The sequence below is a fragment of the Oenanthe melanoleuca genome, chromosome Z, assembly GCF_029582105.1.
Source record: "Oenanthe melanoleuca isolate GR-GAL-2019-014 chromosome Z, OMel1.0, whole genome shotgun sequence".
NCBI lineage: Eukaryota > Metazoa > Chordata > Aves > Passeriformes > Muscicapidae > Oenanthe > Oenanthe melanoleuca.
Genome location: NC_079362.1, coordinates 54094677 through 54119235, shown reverse-complemented (window position 1 = coordinate 54119235; position 24559 = coordinate 54094677). Strand labels below are relative to the sequence as shown.

Genomic DNA, 24559 nt, shown 5'->3' with positions numbered 1-24559 from the left:
TTTTAGATTAATTTAAAGAGGAAGCCTTTCTTTAAAAAAGCAGGTTCAGATTGTACCTTCTATTTTCTTTAACTTGCAAATTTACACCATGTGGGTGTGGACTATCCTTAGCCTTTTTTTACTAATAATGGTCACCTAGTACTTGGACTATTTGCTTTGCAAAGTAAAAAGCAAAGGATTTAAGTGAATCTTAGGAAATATTTGCAAAGAAATTTACAGATCTGAATTTTCCAGCTGTCCTACCAAGTGTTGCAGTGACTTTTTGCTGTTGCCTGTGCTATTTTTTATTTTGGTTGCATTAGAAAAACCTTTTTTTTATTATTATTATTTGCTCCTGATTGAATATTAAATATTTTAGAGGTTATCTGTGAAACTGCTGGAAACATCATAAGACTTAGAGAGATAAACAAAATGGTTTTATAGCCACAGTACAGGAAGATGAGAGCTTCTGATAGGCATCTAAAGCTGTAAAATGCAGTAAAACTGGATCAACCCTTCTTTTCTTCTCTTACCATGTAGTATTGCAGGCATCAAAGGATCATGAAGTTGTTTTGGTTTGCAGCAGTAGTAGAAGAATTTTAAATGTTTTGAGTTGTATAGAAAAGAAATAGATTTTCAGACATCTTTGTGGTTTTCATGGTAGATAATTTAGTGTTTTTTAATTTTAGATAAGTTTCTGGTAGGTAACTAGGATTGCATGAGCTAAGAAACAGATGATTGATTCTCAAGCATGCATTGATCAGCACGGTAGAAATATGAAAAAATTTTTCTTCCTATTTTCCACCTCCAGAAATCATTGTCCAGTTGGATAGATGAACTGATGAGTTAAGCAGAAGGCTTCTGTAAGTGTATGCAAAAATATGTAGGGAGACAGTTTTTTTCAGGAAGAGCTACTCTCCTAGCATTAAATGATGTTTTAAATCAGGAGTACACATGGGATACTGAATGAGGTCAGAGAGATTTTTTGAAAGGCGAGGAGGAATAAAACAAGGCTAAGCACATTGCAGCATTTTTATGGTCTTCCCTAAGCTTAGGAAGTGAAGTGAAAGAACAGATTGCTGGGCAAAGTAAGAAGTTTTGTGTTATCTTTTCTGTTTTATGTTGAATCTTCTGTTAGTAACTGTCTTGGGACACACTTAGTACGGCAAAAACTGTCATCTTGTAACATTTTTGTAAGTCACAGGGGCTTTTCTAAAATTTAAAATTGTATGACTAAGGCAGGAAATAATGTAGGTGTCAGATTCTCATTTCAATGTGAATCCATTATTTCAGTTACTGTCCTCTTGGTTTACGTTGTGGTGTAAGTGGAAAAATAGTCCTAAGGAAATAACTGACCTGTCTGCACACACTGATCTGTGCATTGGAAGTCATTGCTAGTACTAATTAATGTTACCATTGCTTTATTCTACCTCTCCTTTAAAGAATAGCACTCAAAGTAAACTAGAGGATATGCTAGAAATTACTTATGGTGTTCATGGTTTTGTGAAATCATAGTTAAACCTGAATTTGCAGCATATACACAAAGAGAGGAGGGCAACCAAGGTGGTGGAAGACTTAAAGGTCAAGACTTGGGATGAGTGGCTGAGGTTGCTGGGTTTGCTCAGCTTGGAGAAGGCTGAGGGGTGACCTCAGGGCAGCCTACACCCTCCTCAGGGGGGAAAGCAGAGGGACTGGTGCTGGTCCCCCTGTCTGTGACTGCTGACAGGGCATGAGGAGATGGACTGACACTGCCTCAGGAGAAGTGACCACCGGGCATTACAGGAAGGCTCCTCACTGAAGCAGGCTGCCCAGGGAGTGCCACAGCTCCACGCCTGTCAGAGCTCACAGAGCATCAGTATGACACTTTTGGTCATGTGGTTAAGTTTTGGGTAGTTCTTTGAGGAGCAGGGAGTTGAGGTCTAAGATCCACATGAGTCCTTTCCTACTTGAGATATGCTATGGTGCTCGGATTCTCTACTTAGTTTTTGTGGAAGTTTTGGCCCTTTCAGTTCAGTACATAAGGGATTAATATAATAGAAGTTGTATAAATGTAATTCAGTATCGCTTTATTTTGTTGTTTTTTTTTTTTTTTTTTTTTTTGCCTCTCCTGAACTAGAAGTGATTTAGTTACGCATCTTGTGAAAGACCACACCAAAAATCTGTCCAATTCATTGTTCTGAGAATAGCAGTTGTATAGGACAGAGTACATGAGGGCAAGCACATAAATACACTTCTCTTGTGTGGCCCTCACAGCCCACTTCTAAACTTTAGGCTGCGATTTTGGATGTAGGAATTCTTGAGGGATTTTTCTTCCACTTTATGAATCCTTTTATTACTCAACCTGCATAAACTTTTGGCACCCACAGCATTCCATGTGAAGGAGTTCCATACTTGAGTTTGGTTTATAATAAGAAAATATATACTATCATTTATTTTCAATACATGACATCCTCATTTGTTCAATGCCCTTATTGGGAAAGATTTGTTGTTCCTTAGTCAGTTTCCCGTGGCCACACAATTTCTTAGACCTCTGTCCTTTCTTTTGTCATTTGTCCATTTTTGAGGATCAAGAATCCTATTTATTTAGTTATTTTTTACATGGAAATTGTTCTATAGCTTTAATCTTCCTTGTCTCATGTCTTTGTATCTTGCATGGCTTTTCTGTGTCTGTTTTGTAGCATGGGAACCAAAACTGCTCAGTGAGGCTCATGTGAGATACAAGAAGGGGCTCAGTGGTGGCATAGTGTCCTGTTTGTTGCTAGTTTTAGTATTGTGATTGCTTTTCTGGACAGCCTCTGGACCATGCTTCTTCTTTAAAACTTCACAAACACTTCCCTAAATATCAGTAGTTGAGAACAAGTTCTGTTGTGTATGCGTCCATGTTCATTACTTTCCCTTTTGCTGTACTTAAATTTGTGCATTAGCAAGACTTAGTGCACTGAAAGATTGTTCACTTTTCTTAAAAAGTCCAGGATTTTCTCTGGTCAACAGTCAGGATATTACACATGTACTTATCCAGTAGTAAATTTTCCAACATCCTACCTGAAGAGTGTGCTATGGAATGTTCAAATTATCAAAATGGTAATTATTTTTGCAAATGCAGCCGTTTTGATTGATGCTTTCTGAGCATCTTGTATAGATTTTTCAGAGTTAATGACAGAGCTAATGGCCTTTGAAAAAAATCAGTTTTCTTGAGGGTGCAGATTAGCTATTGAAAATTGCATAGGAATTTTCATCCTAATTTGAAATAAGTATATGTATAGAAGCAATGTATGACAATAGAAGTAAAAGAACTAAGCTGAAGTTTCTGTAAGGGGCAATAGACCAGATTTCTAAATTATTTACTTTGGTGTGTGGTGAGAGTTGGCTACCTCAATTCCTTTAAAAATTTGATTCTGAGGCCGTTTTTAAAGCTGTCAATACAAAGGATTTCTTGAACTCTGCTGTAAACTCCAAAATCACTTACCAAGGGCAACGGCTTCTGAGGGACCTAGCTTTTACTACAGAGATATAAAAGCTATTTAAATAATAATTGGTGACCTAGAACTCCAACCAAAACTCTAAAATCTTTAAATTCATTTTACCATGAAATATTTGAAAATAAATATCTTAATGAAAGCTCACTGCTTACTTAACTAATACAAGTTTTATCATTTCCCAAGAGACTACTTAAAAAGGAAGTATAGCTGCTGGTGAGGCTTCAAAGTTGAGCTTCAGGAAATAGTGGCTTCTGTTTGACAATAGGAAAATTCATGGGAAAGGCTGTGAGACTTTCTTTCAAGGTAAAAACTAAGCCTTATTTCATTAGCTGCTGATACACTGATCCAACAGCAAAAAAGTAAAATGTTTAGCCTCTACACAACAAAAACGTCATTTTTATATGTAAGTCTGTAATGAGAGTATGCAGACCTGTGAAGTCTGGCTTGATTACAGAGCTTAATAAAAGGCATCTGTCCTTTGCTGAATTAGTCCACAAGGCTGTTATCACTGTCAACCATAATGGAAAAAATAAATAAAACCACTCCCACAATACAGAACAAATGCAGAAAAAAACCTGCTTAGATGCTATGGGAGTAAACATTTTGTCTTAAAAAGGAAACAAAACCAATATGACTTTTTCAGTCTGCAAAATCAGAAAAGAGATCCCTGTAAAATCCATGAGGCAAGGGAGAAGACATCCCAGGCATTTTGCATTTCACCTGCAACAACAAAAGCTGAAGGCAGAGGTAGAAACTTACCAGGTGGGCTGAAGAAAAGGAGGAATATGGATAAATGCAGCAGAAAGAATGTCTGAGTTTAAATGGCAAGTTGTAGGATGGGAAGTAAAGAATTCATGTCAAGCAAAATCTTTGTTTGTAATAGTTCTGTATCTGGTGCTTATGTAATGTAATAAACTGTCATTGCTGTAATCCATGTAGAGAGCATTCAAACAAGCATCAGGCTGTTTTCCATGACCAATATGTCTGAGAGAGAGAAAGTTGACTTGTGCTGTCTGGAAAACAGTGCACTTCCCTGAATAATAGACAATAGACAATTTCTTTGGCATAAGACAAGAGCTTGCAATGGGTCAATTAACATGACTGACAGAGTTCTGTTTATAACAGCTCAACGTGAGGGAATTTATCCATTTCTCTTCAAGAAATTTTGCTGAAAGTTAATATTTCACCAAATAACTTCAACTTCATGCTCTGTTAAAAGCATTTTTTTTTCATTTAGGAGTCTAGTTTGGTTACCTGGCCCAAATCAGTGTGTTTGAAAACTTTTATCTCCTTGAATCTTATTTTAAATCTCATACATGACATTCTAAGGATATTTTGCAAAGCATATCTAAAAATACAATTTTTCATACCATTTCCTTGAAGTATTTTAAATAGTTTATCTTGTGTAATGTTGTAATTCCACGTACTGTGTGCAGCTCAGCAAGCAGGAGCATATTCTTCATGCTAAACTTTAAAATCAGAAATGCAGGTTCTCATAATTTTATCTTTAGACCAAGCCTTGAAATTGAAAACCTTATTTGAGACATAAGGTTTAAAAAACATGATTCTCTTTTTTGACCTGCCGAATGTCTTTCATTATGCTTGAGAAGGTAGATGGCAAAGAGGAGTAGTCAAGGAGGAGTAGCAAAGCAAATGACAGAATAACACATAACACAATGATGTTGAAAAGTAAGCAGTATTAATCTTTAAATTGTTTCATATTTGGCTGTATGAGGATTTATCTTCCAGGAGAGATTCTGCTGGAGTTACTTATGAGAATTTCCTTGTTTTCATAGGGGTTTGAGGTTTATTTTCTTTTTTAGATCAGCTTCAGTGCTTCTTGATCTAAGATGTGCTGAGTGCTCCCCAGTCTGTGTATGCATACTCCAAACAAGTAGCCCCTCTCATATCCTTATTTATCTGGGAACATTATACAAGTCTGATGTAGACAGGCAACTTGGATATGCACAAATCTGTTTATTAAAGAAAATAAACTCCAAGTGTAAAGTCCAGTAAGAAAATGAAAACTTTGCAAGTCCTTAATAAAAAATAGAGAAATTGTGTCCTAGCATTTCCATTCCCAACTTTCTGTTCCTCTTTCCATTAGATGTATGTTTGCTTTACTGTGTTATGCAGAATTTACTCCTTTTAGAAATACCTAGTTCTTCTTCCTATTGGCTCTTACATGATCATTGTGCATCTCATGGATTCTTATCCAAAAATCCATCAGCTGAGTCCTTCAGATTCCCTAAATTGATTGAAAACCATCTCTTTTGGAAAGAAGCTAGAAAATCAATGTTAGTTTCTCTCTATCATCTAGTGTGTCTTCTAGTCTGATTAAAGTTGCCTTGTGGTAGTCACTGGTAAACTGCTATAGCTGATACAATTAATATAAAACTTCTAGATTTGATGTCTTGAACTCCTATTTTATTTATGAAAGTTGATATGGAAGTTGGTTTGGATGTTTCTGGGCTGTCCATCTGGCTCACTTCCTACCTGTTGGTTTCAATAACAAGTAGTCTCCTAATCATCCCTGGTCAATGCATTTTAATTCTCTTTCCTGAACTCCCTCCTATAAGGAGCTTCAGGTTTCCTTTTGAGAGGGAATGTGCACATGGTTGACATTTCAGTTTTCAACAGTACCTGAATATGGGGGTGCATCATACACAGCTCCTCCAAAGACAGTATGAAGATATGTCACAGAAGAAGCTTGCTGACCAGATGTGGATTTTTGTGACCAGTCAGCTCAGCCCAGAGAGACAGCTCTGTTGTGGATACAGGTCAGAGCCTGGCACATGTTCCCTGTAGTGACCTAAGAGAATTAAGAGTAGTAGCATTGACTCAGGGGATCTTTCAATCCTATATTCCTACCTGGAAAAAGATACAGGCATTTGTGTGACCAAATTTAGCAATTACAATTTTGAACATTCTTAATACAGGTATATGATAGGCACATATAATATGTGTGTATAAAATGAGTCCAGTTATTTGGACTCAGCTGTCACGTTTTACACTGGTAAGTTTTTAAAATGCAGTTCAAGTTCAGAGTTAAATACAATCATTGAATCATAGCACAGATCTTTGCACATATATACAACAAATTGTTTATTCAATAGGGAAAAAATAAATGGGTGATGCTGCTTTGTTTTTCAACAGAGTTCTAAAAATTACCTCATGAATATTCAATGTACCTAACTTAGTTTACTGTTTGATTAAGGTCTTGGCATTGACAAGAGGACATCTTTACCGCAGAGCAATTCTTCTCCATGGGATAGTGCACTTTTCAATATATCCATACATGCAGCAATAAGACATGGAAAATGGAAATTACTAACTGGATATCCAGGTAACAAAATAACTCCTTTTTGTACAGTGTATCCTATTCCCATCCACCACAAACACAGTTTAATTTTGTTTCATGTATTTTAATTTCTTTTAGTAATTCTACTAACTTCTTCGTTTCTTGACCACATGCAAAAATCTAGAATGAGCACTTCTAAAATCCAAACAATGTTTTTTTGTTTTTTTTTTTTATTTTCCAAATATTTTGTCTGGAAGTTACTTGAACTGCAGGGAAAAGACTGACATAGAATATCAAATTGGAAGGGACCCATAAGGATCATATAATCCAAGAAGAAGGTCCACTAAATTATTTGATATGATACATAGAATTTTAAATCTCAGTGGTTCTGTGGTTTTTTTGCATAAATGAGACTTCTGTTTAGGTAGCCCTGGACTAGAGAAACTCTGGCGCAGGGCTAGAGTTAAGGTGTGCAGCAACAGTCACTGTGCAGGGCTTGTCAAGGGACCTAGTGAATTCATCAATTATAGCAGAACTCTGTGTCTTCACACTGGTGCTCTGTATCTCAGAACTGACCCTTGGTCTGTTCCTCTTCTGTAGGCTGCAGTCATTGGTTCCCTCCACCGTCTTTGTTCAATGAGTCACACATTCAATCATCTGATCCATCAACAAAGAGACTTTGGCTGTTTGATGTTGTCCATGATCCTGAAGAGAAGTATGATGTGTCTGAAAAATACCCTAATGTGGTGGAAAAACTACTCTCACGGCTTCAGTATTATCACAAACGTTCAGTGCCTGTGTTCTACCCTGATGAGGATCCCAACTGTGATCCAGCAGCAACTGGGGCTTGGGGTCCTTGGGCATAGTGCACACAGCTTGGCATCCTGCAATAAACCTCTGTAGCAGTCTGGCTTATGGACTCGGAGCCCTAGTCACATATTTTATACTTTCTTTAATAAGTTATTGCTAATTATGACCTCATTCTTTGAATAATTCTATTTCTTATTCTTGAATAAGAAATACTCTCTCATTCCCAAAAATTGTATGTGAAATGTTAGTAAATTTTTTTTTAAATGTTCTTTGTCTGGAATATACTTTTAGTGCTAAAGAAAAACATTGCCTCCTTCCTTGAAAGAAATTGAAAGGAATTGAGTTCCTTGCAAGGAATCATGGCAGCAGGGACATCCACAATTAATCAGTCTTATGGAGTATACTGAATTCTGGTTTCATCCTTGTCCAGAAGACAGATTCTACTGAAAGCTATTATATAATCTGTATTGGCATAAAAATTTTTGCCTTTAACATGTATTTCCATTCAGAAAAGGGAAGAGTAAAAAAAGAAAACTTCACAAATACAACAAAATCTCTATTTCTTGTTCACTCTTAATGTATCAGACCAGAGTAGAAAATGATGATCAAGAGTGCTGTGTGGTAGAATGATCTTGACAGGCTGAAAAAATGGGTGAACCAAGATTTCATTAATTTCAACTAATTAAATGCAGAGTCCTCCACTTGGGGTGGAACAACTGCATTCAGGAGTATATGCTGGGCCATGACCAGATGGAAAGCATTTTCATAGGGAAAAATTCTAGGCATCCTTCTGGACAAGAATTAGGACAACAGTTGCCATTTTATCTCTAGGTGAAGAAAATGAGCCACATGTTGTTCCATGTTCATGAGAATGTAGCCAGCAGCCAGGGGAAGTCTTAATTCCTTTCTTTAAGTGCTAGAGCATAGCATCGCATTTTGAGCTTCCCTATGCAGGAAAAGTATTGATGAGTTGGAGTTAGTTCAGTGGAGAGGTATGAATATGATCATGGGGAGGATAAAAAAATGGGTTAATTTATGCTGGTGAGGAAAAGGGTTGCTATCTTCACCTACCTAATGTGAGAGCATAGAGAAGAGGAAGCCAGACTCTTCTCAGAGATGCACAAAGATGAAAAGGACACAGGGAACATGTGGAGTTCCAATGCAATATAAGGAAAGGGAAAAAAATCACACCATGAGTTTAATTAAATATGGAAATGTGGGACTCTGGCAACCCTAATCCTGGGGATGTTCAGTCTTTGGTTGGAGAATTATCTGAACAATTCTGTCCCTGAAGCTGGACCAAATTTGAAGATGACCCAGTTTGGTAGAGATGCTGAGGAACAACCAGTGACCTCCAAAGGCCCCTTTCTGCGGGAATTACACAACATTCTGTGATGAACAAACCTTACTTTTATTACCTGCCTGGTAAGTACAGTCTTTATTACCATAGTGGAGTCTGTTTTCATCCTGAAGTCGGCTCTGAGCCATGAAGAAACCAAGCCAAGCCAAGCAACATTTCTCAGTTATTCATCAAACTTATGCAAGATAACCTGCCAGCTCTCTATGAGTGTCTCATACCCTTAGTTCTGGTACTGCTTCTCAGTGTCCTTGTCAGGATGCAGAGCTCAATCTGTCATCATCTCCAGAAAGCAGGAATCTAATTGCCTTTTTCCTGGCTCCAGGACCAACTCATATATATTGCACTAAAATTTTGCACAACTTTTCAGTTTTCTCTAGGAAGACTTCTGCTAATTGTTAGCAAACAGATTAATGAAGAAAAAGGCTTAACAAAATCTGTGCATTAAAAAAAAAAGGCAAAAAATAAAAAGTCTGAAAAAAAGATGAAACATGAAAACTGAAAATGCATATGCTTTCTATTACAGGTGATTCTCCAATACACTGTCTTAAGTCTAATCTTAAGTGCTTGTCTTTTCTACCTTTGATCTTTTTGCTACAAGTAGAAGTGAAGCTAAAGCTCTCCAGAAGCCTGTTCAGCTTTTTATCTTTCTCCCAAAGAGCTTTATGTTTCTCTTGCTCCTTTGTCACTTCTACTCCCTTATGTCAGTATTTTTTTTATTCTGTTTCATTCACCATCTTCAGCCTTGGAGACAAGGAGAAAAGTAGTTTCAGAAAAAGTAATTTTTGTATAATATACAATACATTTTCTCTGTGGTTTAATTGGATGTATTCCTATGGAATCCTGTTTCAGACCAAGTTTCAACTTCCTTCCCCATTCATCCATCATTGGCTGAAAGCAATTGGTTGCAGCAGGATATGACTGGGTAAGCTTTTCAGATTGTTCCTCACCTTCTAAATAATCGCTCCGAGCATCAAAGACTAATTTCTCTTCCATTAGGTTCCACTGGGGCTCTCGGGCATAGTGCCCAGCATTACAATACTTTCTAAGCTGTTGATATTCACACAATCATGTGTTTCCACAGCTTATCTAGAAACTGGGAGAATCATCTGATTGTTACCTGCCTCCAGGTAAGTTATATTTTTTTTGGTAAAACATATCTGCTGTGAGAGAAGCTCCTACTATACTACAGTTAGTAACTTTCATATGAACTAATATATTTAAAACAGTAAATTAAAAACATTGTATGTTCTGTAGAAGTAATTTCCAGACTGGTACCTGATCATATCTCCTTCCATTTCATGAACCACATTTAGGCTTTTCTTTCTGTTGTGTGCTCTTCACTCAGTTCCTGCTCATGTTTTAGCTGAAACACAGCTCATACAAAACCTGATGTTGCTGGGACCAGCGCTGTGAGATCCAAGGGAGAGCAGCAAATAGGCAGCCCACAGGAAGGGCTCAGGTCATTACAAAGCCATTACTTGTCTGCTGCAGACATAATCCTTCCTACTTATTGTCGATTCCTCCAGCCACTAACTTATGAGAATCATGTAGACCAAACTTTAAAGCTGGAAGTTGTAAATATCACAGGTTGCCCAAAAACACCTCTGAAGCATATCCAGCATCTGCCAGTCTGCTGAGGTTTTCATGCTTCCTGATGGGATACATGGGAGGCCTGCACTGTGACAGAAGAGAAAGTATGAGCACTCTCATCAGCAGCTTTGGGAGTATTTTGATTATAACTTGTAAGTTATGACTTAGAAAACTTGTGGGTTAAAAAACCTCATGGATTAAGGAATGAATTTGCGAATTCCCATGTTAGTCTCATTTGTATGAAGGGGATTGAGCCTTTGTTTGATGTGTGTGTTTGTTTCCTTTCCTAATGAGCTCATAAAATAATTTACTTACCATGTTGTCCTGTAAATTAGCGAGATCCAATCAGACCATGACAATCTTGGCTTCAGAGCACACCAGCATTTCACTTTTGAGCTTTTGAAGAGTCTTTATGATAACTGAGGCTCAGGCTCTGTTATTTGCTGACCACATCAAGGGAGGGAAATTGTAAGCAACAAAACCTTTTTCTAAGTTATTATATCACATTGACAAAGCTTGCATTACTGCATTCCCTTTTCTAACTGTTGCAGTCAGTTTATTTTATAGTGATAAAATAATTTATATTAGTTTGTAACTTACCTGTTTAGTGCAACTGCAAATTCCATGTTCTAAGTGTAGCACACAGTGAGTATTTCCCATCGAGTCTGAGATTCTGAAAGAGTACACTGTTAAATTACCTTTTGTGACCTTAAGGTCTACTATTTTTTTGTGTGTCCTAATGATGCATTTTGTCTTTCAAATTTCTTTTGAGATAAATCATCCGAAGAGCAGAAGTTCCATTAGTTCTTATTAATCCAGAATGTTTTGGTATAGTTTATTTGTGCAATCAAATGCAAATGGAGACATTGGCAGCCATTCCCCAGCATACAAGGCAAATAGATTAAAGGAATTTATGTTATCCTCACTCTTTTTTCATACTGCATATTTATTTAGTACCCTATGTACACACGCAGACAGGTAAGATTAGAAAGCTAACTGTTCTCAGTCAGTATCACATAAAACATTTTAGCTTATAGTCAGGGTTACAAGATGTGGTTGTTGCAGTAACAAGGGACTGGACTGAGGGTGGAGGGAAATTTCTGCCCTACATTCTTGTGTCTCCTTCAGCTTTCAGCACTTGTATTACATGAGGGAAGATGTTGTCTTACCCACAGAAGTGGAAACTTTTGTCAGTTATATTTTTAACTGGGTTTTATATGCTGATACCTAGTTTCATGGAAAAGAAAAAAAAAAATCACCTAAATTGTAATAGTTCAAGTACTTGATGACATTGACTCCCATCAATGTCAGCTTCTTAGCTAAAGTGAGAAAAGAATAAAAAATTTCTAATTTTAATTTCAGAGGTAAACAGAGCTTTTATGTGTTCTCTTTTCTCTATGTCCTGCAATCTGCATTTTAATGTCCTGCTGATATTCTAATTTATATATTTAATTTACTAAGAAGTGATTGTGACATATCATTGTCTTATACAGGTATTCAATTCACCCTCTGTTTTCTCTTGTTATGTTTTAAAATCCAAAGATTCCTTATATTCTCAGCTACAGTAGACATAAATTTTTTTTCTAATTATTTTCCATGGGTGGTCCTTCATAAAACATTTTAATTGAACTATGTTAGGGAAAAAAACATCTGGCTTAAAACGTTTAGATTGACATCTGCAAAGAGTTGTATACTGTTAAGTTGTTTGGAACTGGGAAATAGAGAATTCTTTATATGTTTTGTGGTTACTTGGGTAACATTCAAAAATGCAAGTATTTTGAACTCTAAATAAAACTTAATTTCATCCCTTTCCAATTTAAGATTCATTCTTAATCTAGCAAACAACTGAGCATTATGAATTCAAAAGTCTTAATATTTGTGCTTTAGAAATTATTTAAGCTCCAGAAAAGTAACCAAGTTTAGAAAAATTCTGACACTGGCTACTCATTTTGCATTGCTTATTTATAAAAAAGATGTACAGAGTCAAGGAGTGGATGATTTTATAAGCACAACAGAAGATCCAGATCTTTTCTTGAGTCAAAGACCCCATATTCAGCCTGAAAATAATTTGTCCAACTTTCCTAAGGTTGATAAATGAGTCTTGGATAAAGATCTGAGTTTAATCCTCTTCAGAATCTCTGAACAGAAGAACGCAGAGTTTAAACACCTGTGGTCTGTGTGGATTTGAAGCTCCACTACCAGTCCCTGTTGGGCTCTGCGAATTTGCCTTTCATCTTACTTTCTGACAAAGTGGTTTAATTAGAAAGACTGCTAGCAATATACCTAAAACTGTTCCATGCTTTCAGTAAATGAGCATGAAGTTACACATAGAGTCCTGTTAGACCTGTGCCACCCTATTGCAGCCTTACCAAAGGGTCCTGATGGAAGGGCTGATGGTGATAGAGCCACTTGGGGCTTCTATCCATATGTGGTGGAGTTTGGCACACAAGGACATGCAGTCCATATGTGTAGCCATGTTTGTAATCCTAGAGTCAGGGACCCCAAATGACAAAGAAGCAACTCAATCACAAAACACTTAAAGTTAAAATGGAAGATTACTTGATAAATAAAAAAGATATAATGTCAAGCACTACCAGGGGATCCAGAATCTAGCCACGGGTTAGGGCTGTTTTAAATGTAAGAACACTAAACCATTTCTAAGGGAGAATTTGTTTTCCTGCCTACCTGCTCCTTTGGCAGCCCACCACAGGCCCTCTCCAGCTGGACTCTGGGGCTGTGTCTCTCTCATAACATTAACCTTAGCTCTGGCATGATGGAGGGGTCAGAGGACCATTTCTCCAGCCCAGTCCTTCCCTTGGCACTCCCTTTGGAGTCCCACCCCAAGTTAGACCCATAGGCTTCATGTCTCTCTAACTATAAATAAGCTGAGGTTTGTTATGGGGAAGTAGTGCTTTTGCTAAGAGAAGGGGAAAAAAAAACCTGCCAGTTCTAAGTTTGAGGAGGTTAGGCAGTATTTTTGCCAGCGGGTTTCCAGCTGAATGTTTTAACTCTTTCAGCTTACGTCTTTGTCAGCAGCAGGCAGTGGACTCAATTTTGTTTCAAGCTGTGTTATTATGTGGAAAGATCCTGATTGAATATACAGCGTAAGGAATTCCTCTAGGGTCCCAAGCTGCTGCTTCTGAATCCAGTGCTCTCCTGTCTTCTTCCAGTGCCTTACAATTCATGTATGAGCTCATCTTTATCGAGCAGAACTGCTGCAAGGAACAGTAAAAACTTTTTTGGCACAGAGCAGTTGGAATGAGTCAGCCATCCAACCATGGACAGGATCAGTGACGGCCCTTGTGATAATTGCATACCGTGGTTAGCAGAGGCAAAGAGGATGATGCAGTACTTCTTGTTGTGTTAGTGTTCCCTCCTGAGAGTGTTGCTTTTGTGGGGTGGAGTGCAGAGATACTGGAAGGTGGCGATGCAACTGCTGCCAAGTTTCAAAGAAGTGACTACCGGCTGCCATCATCAAAGCAGTTACCGGATGTTGATCCCCTAATCCTGGCTAAACTCAATAGCAATAAAGGCAGTCATATTTTTTTTCCTGCAGGACTATAGTTAGAAAAAAAAAGTATAGTCTGAATAGCTAGATTTGGATCTAAGGAATGCAGTGTTTATTTGGGCGAATCTTCAAAAGCCACAACAAGGTACTGCACCAAAGCCACAGTTCTGGGCTTCTAGATTTTGGCATTCAGGACAGTGATAAAAATATAAAAGCCCTGTCTTTCTTTTCAGCTATGCATTCTTGCTATTTCTTCAAGCAAACAGGGAGTCAGAACACAGTGAATACACGTACAAACAAAGTAAGCTGTGTTTGGTATTCAGCAATGCTTATTGAGTAATTTTGGGCATAGAGCCCATGGTAATGAATGGAAAACTTTGATCAGGACATCTGTGGCCTGCCCAAATCATTTCATGGGACCTGCAAATCTGCCAGAAACATCACTCGATGGCCTTATTAACCAGGGATGTTGAAGTCTTTCTTGATTGTGTACATTCTCCAAGCACACTCATGAGGTAGGAGTCATTGATTTTTATTGGATAGAAAACTCAGAATTGGCTTGTTCAAGGACATCTAAGCCCTTAAGTTTCACATTTATCCTGCTTCACTGGGAAAAACTTTAATGAGTCTGTCTGGACGATGAAAAGATGAATGTTGAGAACATTGAGTCAGAGGGTGGACTTAACTTCTAAAAAACATACTTTCAGTTCCAGCTTAACTGTACTTAACTCACAGTAACAAATAGTTTGGGTTTTTTTTATCTATAGATTACAGTCGGGACAATTCTGTGATTCCAAAGTTGTTTTCTTTCTGTTTCTCATCAGTGTGCAGTTATCCAGGAAAATAGTTGATTCCTGGAGGATCATAATTTTTTCCACCCTCTTCCCTTGTGTATGTGGTAAGAGAAGCCTTTTCTGAAAGGCTGTGAACATTGTAGCTGCCAGCCCAAGGGCCATGAAAGCACTGCTGCCCTGTAGGTGGCCCCTATAGATGTACTGAAATTTCACTTTAATTCTTGTCCTTTTTGCTTTGTTTTCAAATATTCTGTTTTACAAGTCATACTTGGTGGATAAAACACTGTCTGAAATAATCCCAAAGTGGCTATTAGTCTGGTCTAGTCATACCCCACAGCCCCAGCAGTGACATGTTGTAGAAACAAAGTCATTCTCCTGCCTTTTCAGTTCTGTTTTGACTTTACTCTATAATGAAGAGAGCATGGTCATGGTATATTAAACAACTGGATAAGAGCAACATATACATTAACATCACTCTGCTTCTAACTAAAGCTCCAAAACTAATACAGTGGAGAAGCCTGGCTAGGAATTTACTGACAGTTTTCTTTTGCCATAAATCCAGCATTTGAAAAAAAATCCAGTACAGCTGAAATGGCATAGCCTTTGACTGAGTAAAAAATAGATGTATTTATAATATCAAAGGAGACTTATGAAAATAGCCCATCTGGATTTTGAAAAATGTAGGAGGGAATAGAGTGGAACAATTGCATTTCTGTTTGTATTTGTCCTAGAAAGTAGCCCACTGTGAAGAAACATTTAGGAATGTGAATGATTGAGAGATTGTCTCTTAGAGGCAGCAGGTATAAGATGTCTGAAATTCCTTTGAGTTATAATTGCTTGTTAACAACAAGATTTTTTGGTTAATTTTTCTGCCCACAGTAGACAAGAACTTAATGTACATTACTTTATGTGGAGTTTTTGGAATTCACCTTCTTCTGTATTTCCTTTGTGATTTCCTTTTACTTAACTATTCTTTAATGACATTTGTTTGATTACATCTTCAAATAAAGTAATGACCTCTTTTTAAATGCAAGTGCTGGTTTTATCTATAGTTTATTTTCATTGTGCTTGTCATAAATGTACTGCTGATACATGAGAATACAAGGAAAGGCTTAGGAATACTTGTATTAACCTAAGTATTATCCAGATAATAAGTGACTATAATACACTGATAATCATCAACATTCTAAATATAGCAGAGATCTGGCATTGCTTAGGTTCATAACTGTCAGCCCCAAATACACACATAACTGCAGTGCACTTGGAGCACTGTTTTCTTCCACTCCTGTCTTAGGAGCTGATTACTGTGTAGATCTCTCTGTATTGTCAAAGTGAAAGTCAGAATAATTCCACTCAAGGCCATAGCTTCAAGTGAATGCAGTGCCCATGAAAGGTATTTGCATATGAGCTGCAGTCAGAAGATTCTGAATTAATTAATGGTTAATTAACATCCATGTGTCTTAGTTGCCCATGTGAAAGGGTATTGTGAGAAATACAGATAGGATTGTGCTTGGAAAAATCTTGTTTGGGGTTTTGGTCCCCAAGTGCAGTCATGGTTCCAATGTGTTTTATAAACTGGTTCAGTCAAGCTGTAGAGCAGAATTAAATGCTCCTGTTTATCATATAAACTGGAATCATTGATTTAGTTCAGGGAAAACTCATTGATTATTGTTCACTGATTAAGTTATATTTGTAGTGGAATTGTGTCTTATTTTGAATATTAATCTGAAAATATAATGACAACTTTACTCTGTATCACTGCTGGAAGAGAAGAAAGTTACTCTTTCGCTAATAACTCTCAGTTTTTAAATCTATGCATATTGCAAACATTCTATTCTTGCTTAATGTTGTTTTAATTTTTTTCGTTGCGTGTTTATCTTTAAAATAAATGTTATCTAGATATGACTCCAGAGAAAGGTAGCAAACATACATTTACTCATTGAACTTCAGTCTCTAAACAGACCTGCAGAACAGACCTTAGGAGTTTTAATTAACAAAATTTACTGCATTGAAAATGTTTTGAGAAAATCTCCATTTTCTCATCCTTCTGCTCAAAAACCTGGAAATGAAAATTTTTAAAGAAAGAATAAATTATGAACCCTATATAGAAATATGTTTATGATAGAATTTTCTATTGGTAGACCCATAGTAAAGCCCGTGGAGACAGAGAGACCAGTAAATCTGGTAGATTTCTATATTTTTTAAATGGGCCCATATTTAACTTTGCATTACTGCTTAGGAATCAACTTCCAAAAAGCGGTAACAGTGGCTACTGTTCTTTCCCTTAGGGTCCGAACAAGGAAATCCAATGTTTTCTGGTCAGCAGTAGGAATTCCACTTTGTAATCTGACACTCTTCATTCCTCTCCTCTCAAAGGCAGTAAACCAAAAACTTAAAGGCAGAACAGATTTTCAGATCATGTAGCATTTGTAAATCCTCACGCACATTTCATGATTTGTTGGCATGTACAAACTGAAAGCTTCATGACCTGGCCTTTCTCTTGTCAGTTTGTGCTCTCATCACATTGTCTAGCTATACACGTTTCACTGAGAATTCATGTTTTTGCATTTCTCTGATTTCAGCCCTATTGTTCCAAACTCATGAGGAATAAAAAGTCGTAGAAGGGCCAAGATCTTCATATTAGGAGGCTGATAGAGCTTGACTGTAGCCAACAGAGCTATGCTAGTTCGTACCAATAAATATGCAATGATTAGAAAGATATTAGTCTCTTTTTTCTATTTTTTAATATCTGGTCTCTAGCAAGCATGTGGTGGTGGCATGCTTCTGCATATGTATGAGTAGCAACTGCATATGCAGTGGTAACAATTGGATCTTTTCATGCTCAGAGTAAGTAACTCAATTCTAGTCAGTCTGTAATTTCTTTCTGACAGGCTCGTTATTTCTCTGCCAGTGGTATGGTTATGGTTAAGGGCAGCTGTACAATTTTAAAGCACAATTTTTCTGTAAGCACAGTATGTCTGTTCAAGCACACTTTTGTCCTAACAGCACATTAGCCCGCTCACCCAATGACCATGGCTGCATCAGTTGTAGAATATGGTTGTAAGACACTTGATAGAACAAAGATCTTGACACACAATTTTACTTGCTGCTATCACCTCTGTTTATTTATCTTTCTGTGATGGGTATGTATATATATGCAAAGTCTCTCGACCCAGGACTAGGAAAATTATCTAGTTGCTTTGGCTACTTTTTCTCATTAAGGATTTTTTCAAGTTCATCCTGGTGTCAGCATGCCCTCTGACTTCATTGGAAGACCTCAGTGCTATTTGAAAAATATCGGATTGTTTTCAAGCATGATACAAGCTGCAAACTCAGTTGGAACTGTGTAAACTTTCATAAGACTTGTTTGTAGTAGGAGCAAACGTAGTAAGGACAGCAGCTAGGAAATTTCTGGTTGCTCTTTTCTGTGCTTTCAATATATGTGCTGCACTTTTATCTGCATATATTGCAGCTCCTTAGTCATTTCTGTGACTAATCTGTTAAAGACCCTTTTGAGGAGATAAGTATTTTTGGAACATTTCTTAAAATGATGATATTGCTGGACTTTCAGAAGAAATTCTGAGAAGTCCACTCTTGCAGTTAGTGCCAATTTTTGGGTAAATAACAAGATTTTGGTGAATTCTACACTTTGAGTTTGAGTACATCCCTATAGCTGACACCTCTGGTATATGACTTTTAGCTTGGATCTGTACCCAAACAGTGACAGAAACTAATAATGTAAATTAGAAAAATAAAAGCCTATACATTTCCGTATGTTTACTGTAAGGAGGTTGTAACAGTAAATTCCAGCACAATGATTTTGTGCTCCTAAGATATGATGTAGGTATTTTTCATTGTCACTCTTAGTGAATTATGCACTGAATTATCTGAGGTTTATGCACTGCCTAAAAAGCTGAGAGGGATTTAATTCATTTACTACACCCAGTTCTTCATAGATCCAACACCTGAGACTTTTGCACACCCTTTTGAAATTAGCTGCTGAGGGGAAGGAACACTGGCAACAGTGTTAAGGAAGTGCAGTCTCAGGATCTGCACTCCCTTAATTAGAAGCCTGAGACTCATGGTTAATGGTGATTAATGTTCCATTCTGTTTTGCTAGTTCTTCTTTGTGGGAAAAGATCACATAAAGTTGAAGTACTTTCAAATAACTATTGATATTAATTAATCTCTTTTTAAAAGAAAAGTTATTTCTACATATGTTTCTGACAAATTAAGAATAAAACTGTTATCCAAGAGTGTGTCATTTAACTAATCCTGACAAACATAACTGTACCTGGCTGTTGTAGCTGCTTCTTTTTCCCACACTGTTGTTTTATTTTTTTAAACTTCAAAGTCTCCAAATTCCTTCTGATTGATGCGCTGATATTTTAACAATGTCTTTGTTGTATACTGCAATCAGACAAGTGCTAATACCCTTGAGGAATCTGGCAGAACTGTGGGAATCTTCCAGCCATAATTGTATCTTATTGTAAATGTGATGATATTGGCAACTTCAGATGATTTGACAGAATGTGCTGTTGCTGAGGGTGATACCAACTTTCTCTATTGACTTACAAGTCAAAGCATCATTCATTTATGCATTCTTTGCTGTCTCTGGTATGGAGTTTTTTAGTGCAGTTCTGGAAGATGTTTGAGACATAAATGCCTGCTGAATTTAAACAAAGAAAGAGTATAATCAGGGGAAAAAACAACAGGAAATCCTAATTACATAGTTAAAATTGCTGGCACGATGAATTATGATCAGTGACACTGAATTTTAATGTTATAGTTAAAGTTTATTAGTTTTAACATTATGAGAAAAATAAAGCAATATAAAGATGCTGAATGTAGTTCAACTTACTGTTAGAACAATGTTAACCCAAGTCTTGGATTTACGTATTTAGTTATTTACAAGTTATTCTAGCTGAACACTTTAATATGTTTTTTTTTTTTTTGTTGTTGTTGTTTAGCAGGTTCTAAATGCAGAATAATTGCACTGAAAACTATTTTTTGGGACTAAGGACATTGCAGATGATTCACTACATGCCTAAATGTGTAACCTCCTTATATTTACTCTGTTTTTGGATCTGTGCCTCAAGCCATGGTTATTACTTGTTCAAATTCTGGTACAGACCATTCACTCCTCTGGTAATAAATATGGTTTCCCTAAGTATAGGGGTAGAAACACCTGATTTTTATTCTTGTGGGTTATTACACATTTCTTCTTTCTCTGTATTTACATGAGAAAAGTTAGATACCTGTCATTTAAATTATGCAATAGACCCATGACTTGCAAATTATTTATACACTGGATTTTATTTTTTATGACCAAACTATGAAGAATAAAATAGTATTTCCTCTTTGGTTGTTTTTTAGAGAGAGAGTGATTCACTTCTTATGTTTAGAATAGCACTAACGGAGGTTCAGGGCCACTATCATTACCACTAATTAATGTAACAGATGTGAGATAAAAAGGTGCTCCCTATTAGTTTTAACTACATGTACTCTGTCTATGCTTCCTGAAGACTACTTGGCCTACAATAACTTTAAAAAATACCATGATTTGGCTCTGAGTCACATGTTTTGATTGAAATCAGATAGCCAAAACCACAAGAATCCTAACTTGTTAGAAATGGTGACTGTTCCAAAAATGTGAATCCAGAAGACTGGCATACACACTGTAAGTAGAGGACACACATAAAAGCTCCTGATATACCCTCAGCTTTGGGTTTTATTAATTTTGTTGCTGTTACTTCACTGGGAAACCATGAGCACCTTGCTGTACAAGGCTGGGGTTTTTTGTTTGCTGTTTCAAGGCCAGAATATATATTCTGCATATTAACAGTGACTTCAATCCTAATTTTCAATGTCAGAACTTTGTCAGAAACTGCTTCATGGAATATTTCTTAATGAACTTGTACCTTTCCTTCCTTCCTGCAGCACTAGAAATGACTGTGTACTGTGTCCTGGACATGCTGTAATTCCCCAACAGAACATGATGCATCACTCCATCGAAGTAAAGAGGTGTAATTCTTCTTATTTTACTAAATTATACTTAACAATTCTCTCCTTCAGAATTTTCTCCAAGTGCTCCAATTGTTGCAACAATTTGTAACAAAATGTGACTCCCAGGAAAGATCATCTGTGGAATTAACTTTGATTTTAAGATACGACCTATGCTTACGTGTCTTTCAGTGACATTGCAAATGTACCCATGAATTTTTTTTGTGTAACTTTCCCCTGAATGCCCATAAGAAAAGGCTAGGGAAAAAAACTTTAAGAGAAACAGTACCAGTTGAAATTTGTACTTTTGTTTAATCATACTCACCAAAACCTCACCTTTTAAAGGTTTCTGTGGGATAGTTAGACAGCCTTGTTATTGCACAGTGGCCATTGTGTATATTTTGTATTTAGTATTATTTTGTGAACTACTTTTGATGTGCTGTGTAAGTATTAAATTTGGCTATGATACCAAGCTCTAAGGTGTAGGCAATAGCTCAGATCTTTTACACTAAGATCTTGTACACTGAAATAGCAATTTTTATTATTCCAGCTTTGGAAGTTGGAATTTTTTTTATTCACTACCTCTTTATGGATATTTTGCTGCTGCAGGAAAAGCATGCACTAATAACTATGTAATACTCTTGGTCAATATGTGCCTTACTTTTTTCCATAATTAATTTCTTCCTTTGTCTTTCCTCTTCTCTTAAGTAGCCCTATAATTATCATCACTAACAATGTTCAATCAGTTGTGATATTTTAGTTCTCAGCTGTTATTTCTTTTTCCTTATCATTCTCAATAATTCCAATATCCTTGCAATATTTGCATCATCTGCATCTAAATGTGAATAGTTTGTTTCCAAGCTGTTGTTTTGATTCCATCTTATCTGTTCAAATAAGGAAAGCACGAATTCCTAGGACTAATCACTGTAGGGTTTCATTAATGTTATCTCCAGATAATTATTTTCATTTGTGTTTTAATATAGATCATTCATCACTTCTTAAACAGCTAATTTAATTATTTCAGAGACAAAAACATAAAAATACAATTTAAAGTTTCCTAGTTACACACAACATAGTTAAGAATGAAGTGTAACTTACTGTGTGAGAGAATCTTTGAGAAATAAAAGGCTGTTCTTGTGCTTCTAAATGTGTGATCCATGGCATCTGTCTTTAACAAGAATAGATACTGTGAAACAAGTTTTGTGCTGCTGTCAGAACTGACCATTAGCAGGAAGTAAGGTTATTTGATTATTTTGCAGAGACAAGGCAATTGACTTACCACTGAACATACATAAACCAATGGCATAGAAGAGAAATTTGCACACCCTGTAGTGAAATGGTGCAGTGTTTGCAGTGTAGATAACTTCAAGGGCTGTGAAAAACAAATACAATTTTCCATGAGGGTTCCATCAACCCATTTGAAGACAGGGATTCACATTCTGAGGTTTTATGATGTGACCAGTAGAATCCTGACTTAGAGGTCCCAGCAAACCTCTCATGCTAACATGCAGATATGCACCTAGAGGGTAAATAAGCAATAAGGTGAAAGGAATGAATATGTTGGTCTTTAATTTAAAAGAAAGCTATAATTTGTGAGAAATACGTGTTTTAGCATAAGGCTGGATCCGTAAAGAAAGTCAGCAGCCTGTTGTCCAGAATCCCCAACCTCTAGCAAAAGCCTTTTTGGCAAAAGCACCTAAATAGGTCTCATCTGTTTATATTGGGGCTGATTTTCACATTATTTTAAAACTGATATAGAGATACCATATCAAACAAAGTGATTGATTCAGGTTTCAGTGAATAATCAGAGAAAGACAATTCTTCCTACAGGAAAATACCATAAATCCTAATTATTAGGCTCCTTCAGCATGGTTTTCTCTGTGATTAAGTTTATTTTTAAAGGGTTTTTTAGCCAGCATTCTGGTCAACCCAAGTATTTACTAATGAAACCTTGTAAGTTCAATTACATGGAATTTAAAGCAAAAACACTAGGTGAACTTTTTGTGGCTTAAAAATACATACAAGCTATTAAGCTGAAATACAAAGTCAGAGTATTACTTTACAGTAATGCTGTTCTATAATGAAAAGACACAATACTTTCAAAGATGTTTCATGCAGAACTATGATCTCTCTGAAGACATTTCAGTGGACTATGTAAAAATAAAGGGTTTATTTCATTTGTTTGGCTTTACAGTCTTATCCAAAAAAGGATTTCATTACTGTGTAACCAAGAGCCTCAGATACTGGAGCAATTTTTAGTGTTCTGACACAAATTTGGTGTTTCTTAATAGATTCCTTTTTGAGTTCTGAATAAGTTCTGGGGTTATGTGTTTTCTCCTAGGTAGGGTAAAATTAGCAAGCTGGTTTTAAGCTAGTAGTTGCTCACTCTTCATTATTATTCAGTGTATATATTCTTTGAAAGCATCTAATATTAAGACTCACTTAAGTTTAGCATCATGTGCTGCAATGAACAATGAAATCGGATTTCAAAAGTGTTGTAGTTTTTTGAGAATTGTGGTTAAACCTCTTTGTACATGTTCCATTTTTTTTTTTTTCCTGCTGAAATTCGGAACACATGGCCTAGTGCTGAGGAAGTTAAAATTATAACACTCCGTAGCTTGCCCAGTTACAAGGAAATTGCTACATTGTAATTGTTGCTACATAATTGTGTTTCATGATTGACAAAGAAAAGCCTACTGGTGTCAGTCAGTAGGCAGGCCATACCAAAAATACAAGCTTCAACCTTAAAAAGCATTTTTCTCAATTGACAAATATTTTCTTATAGCAGGATCCAGGTTTCCCCAGGTTATATAGACTGTATGTGATCCTCCTCATTAAAAGATCATCTTCAAATTGTTATCAGTATGTATGTGCATATCTTTTGTTCTTTGGAAGAGACATGAAGTTGTGTGCCCCCAGGCTTCCTAGGACACCTGAGTCTCTTTAATCTGTCACATGTCAGATTAGCGCTCTTGTGAGGCCATAAACATAAACATGATGTAGCCCCACAGGATGTGTTAATGCTGTTGGAGGCTTTTTTTGAGAGAATATGTCTGACTTGTAAAATTCATATTTGATGGATATTTCAAGTATTCTATAGCTAAAACTGTCTCAAGGATATTATTTTTCTCTTCTAAAATTATATATGATGTGCTAACTACCTTCTGGAAAAATTAAATACCTTACCCTAATGAAGATTTTGCTCTAAAGTAGCCCTCCAAAGGTTAGAGGCTTTTAAAATTTTGAGTGTACTGGAATAGCTTGTGGCAAGGTCCAAGCAGATGGAAAAAGAGTTACTTCCCAGAAAGTTTAAATTTAAACACAATAAAACTCCCTTTGTATTTTGCTTTTGTTTTGAATTTATTTTCAGAGTTCTGGATAAACCAAAATATATAGTGCTGGCAAAAGTGCTAGACTGCATGATTTCCAATTTGGCTTTACAATCAATAAGCCTCAAAACAGAAAGTAAAGGCTTCTCAGGGAGAAACAATGATCAAGATTGATTCAAGACAGCATGGTTTACTCTGAAAATTCCATCCTTCTTTTACACTGTGTGGAAACAGAAGGCTCATTTAACCTACTTTGGAGATGAATGTCATCATTTCATAATATCTGTATTAGAAGTAGGAAGAGTTTCACTACATTTATGATAGGAGCATGAAAGGAAAACAGTGAAACTAGAGCCACATGAGGGAAGACAGGGAAAGAATTTCAAAAACATCCTAAAATACTGTA

General features: G+C 36.5%; 1 protein-coding gene across 1 annotated transcript in view; it reads left to right on the top strand.

Moving 5' to 3' along the window:
• Positions 1 to 9367, top strand: part of ARSB (arylsulfatase B) — a 68748-nt gene extending 59381 nt beyond the window's left edge. Inside the window, exons 7-8 of the mRNA XM_056514731.1 lie at positions 6676 to 6804; positions 7360 to 9367. Of these exons, the coding sequence (XP_056370706.1) occupies positions 6676 to 6804; positions 7360 to 7625 (395 nt within the window). The 3' untranslated portion in view covers positions 7626 to 9367. The remainder of the gene's footprint in view (positions 1 to 6675; positions 6805 to 7359) is intronic.
• The last annotated feature ends 15192 nt before the right edge of the window (positions 9368 to 24559 follow it).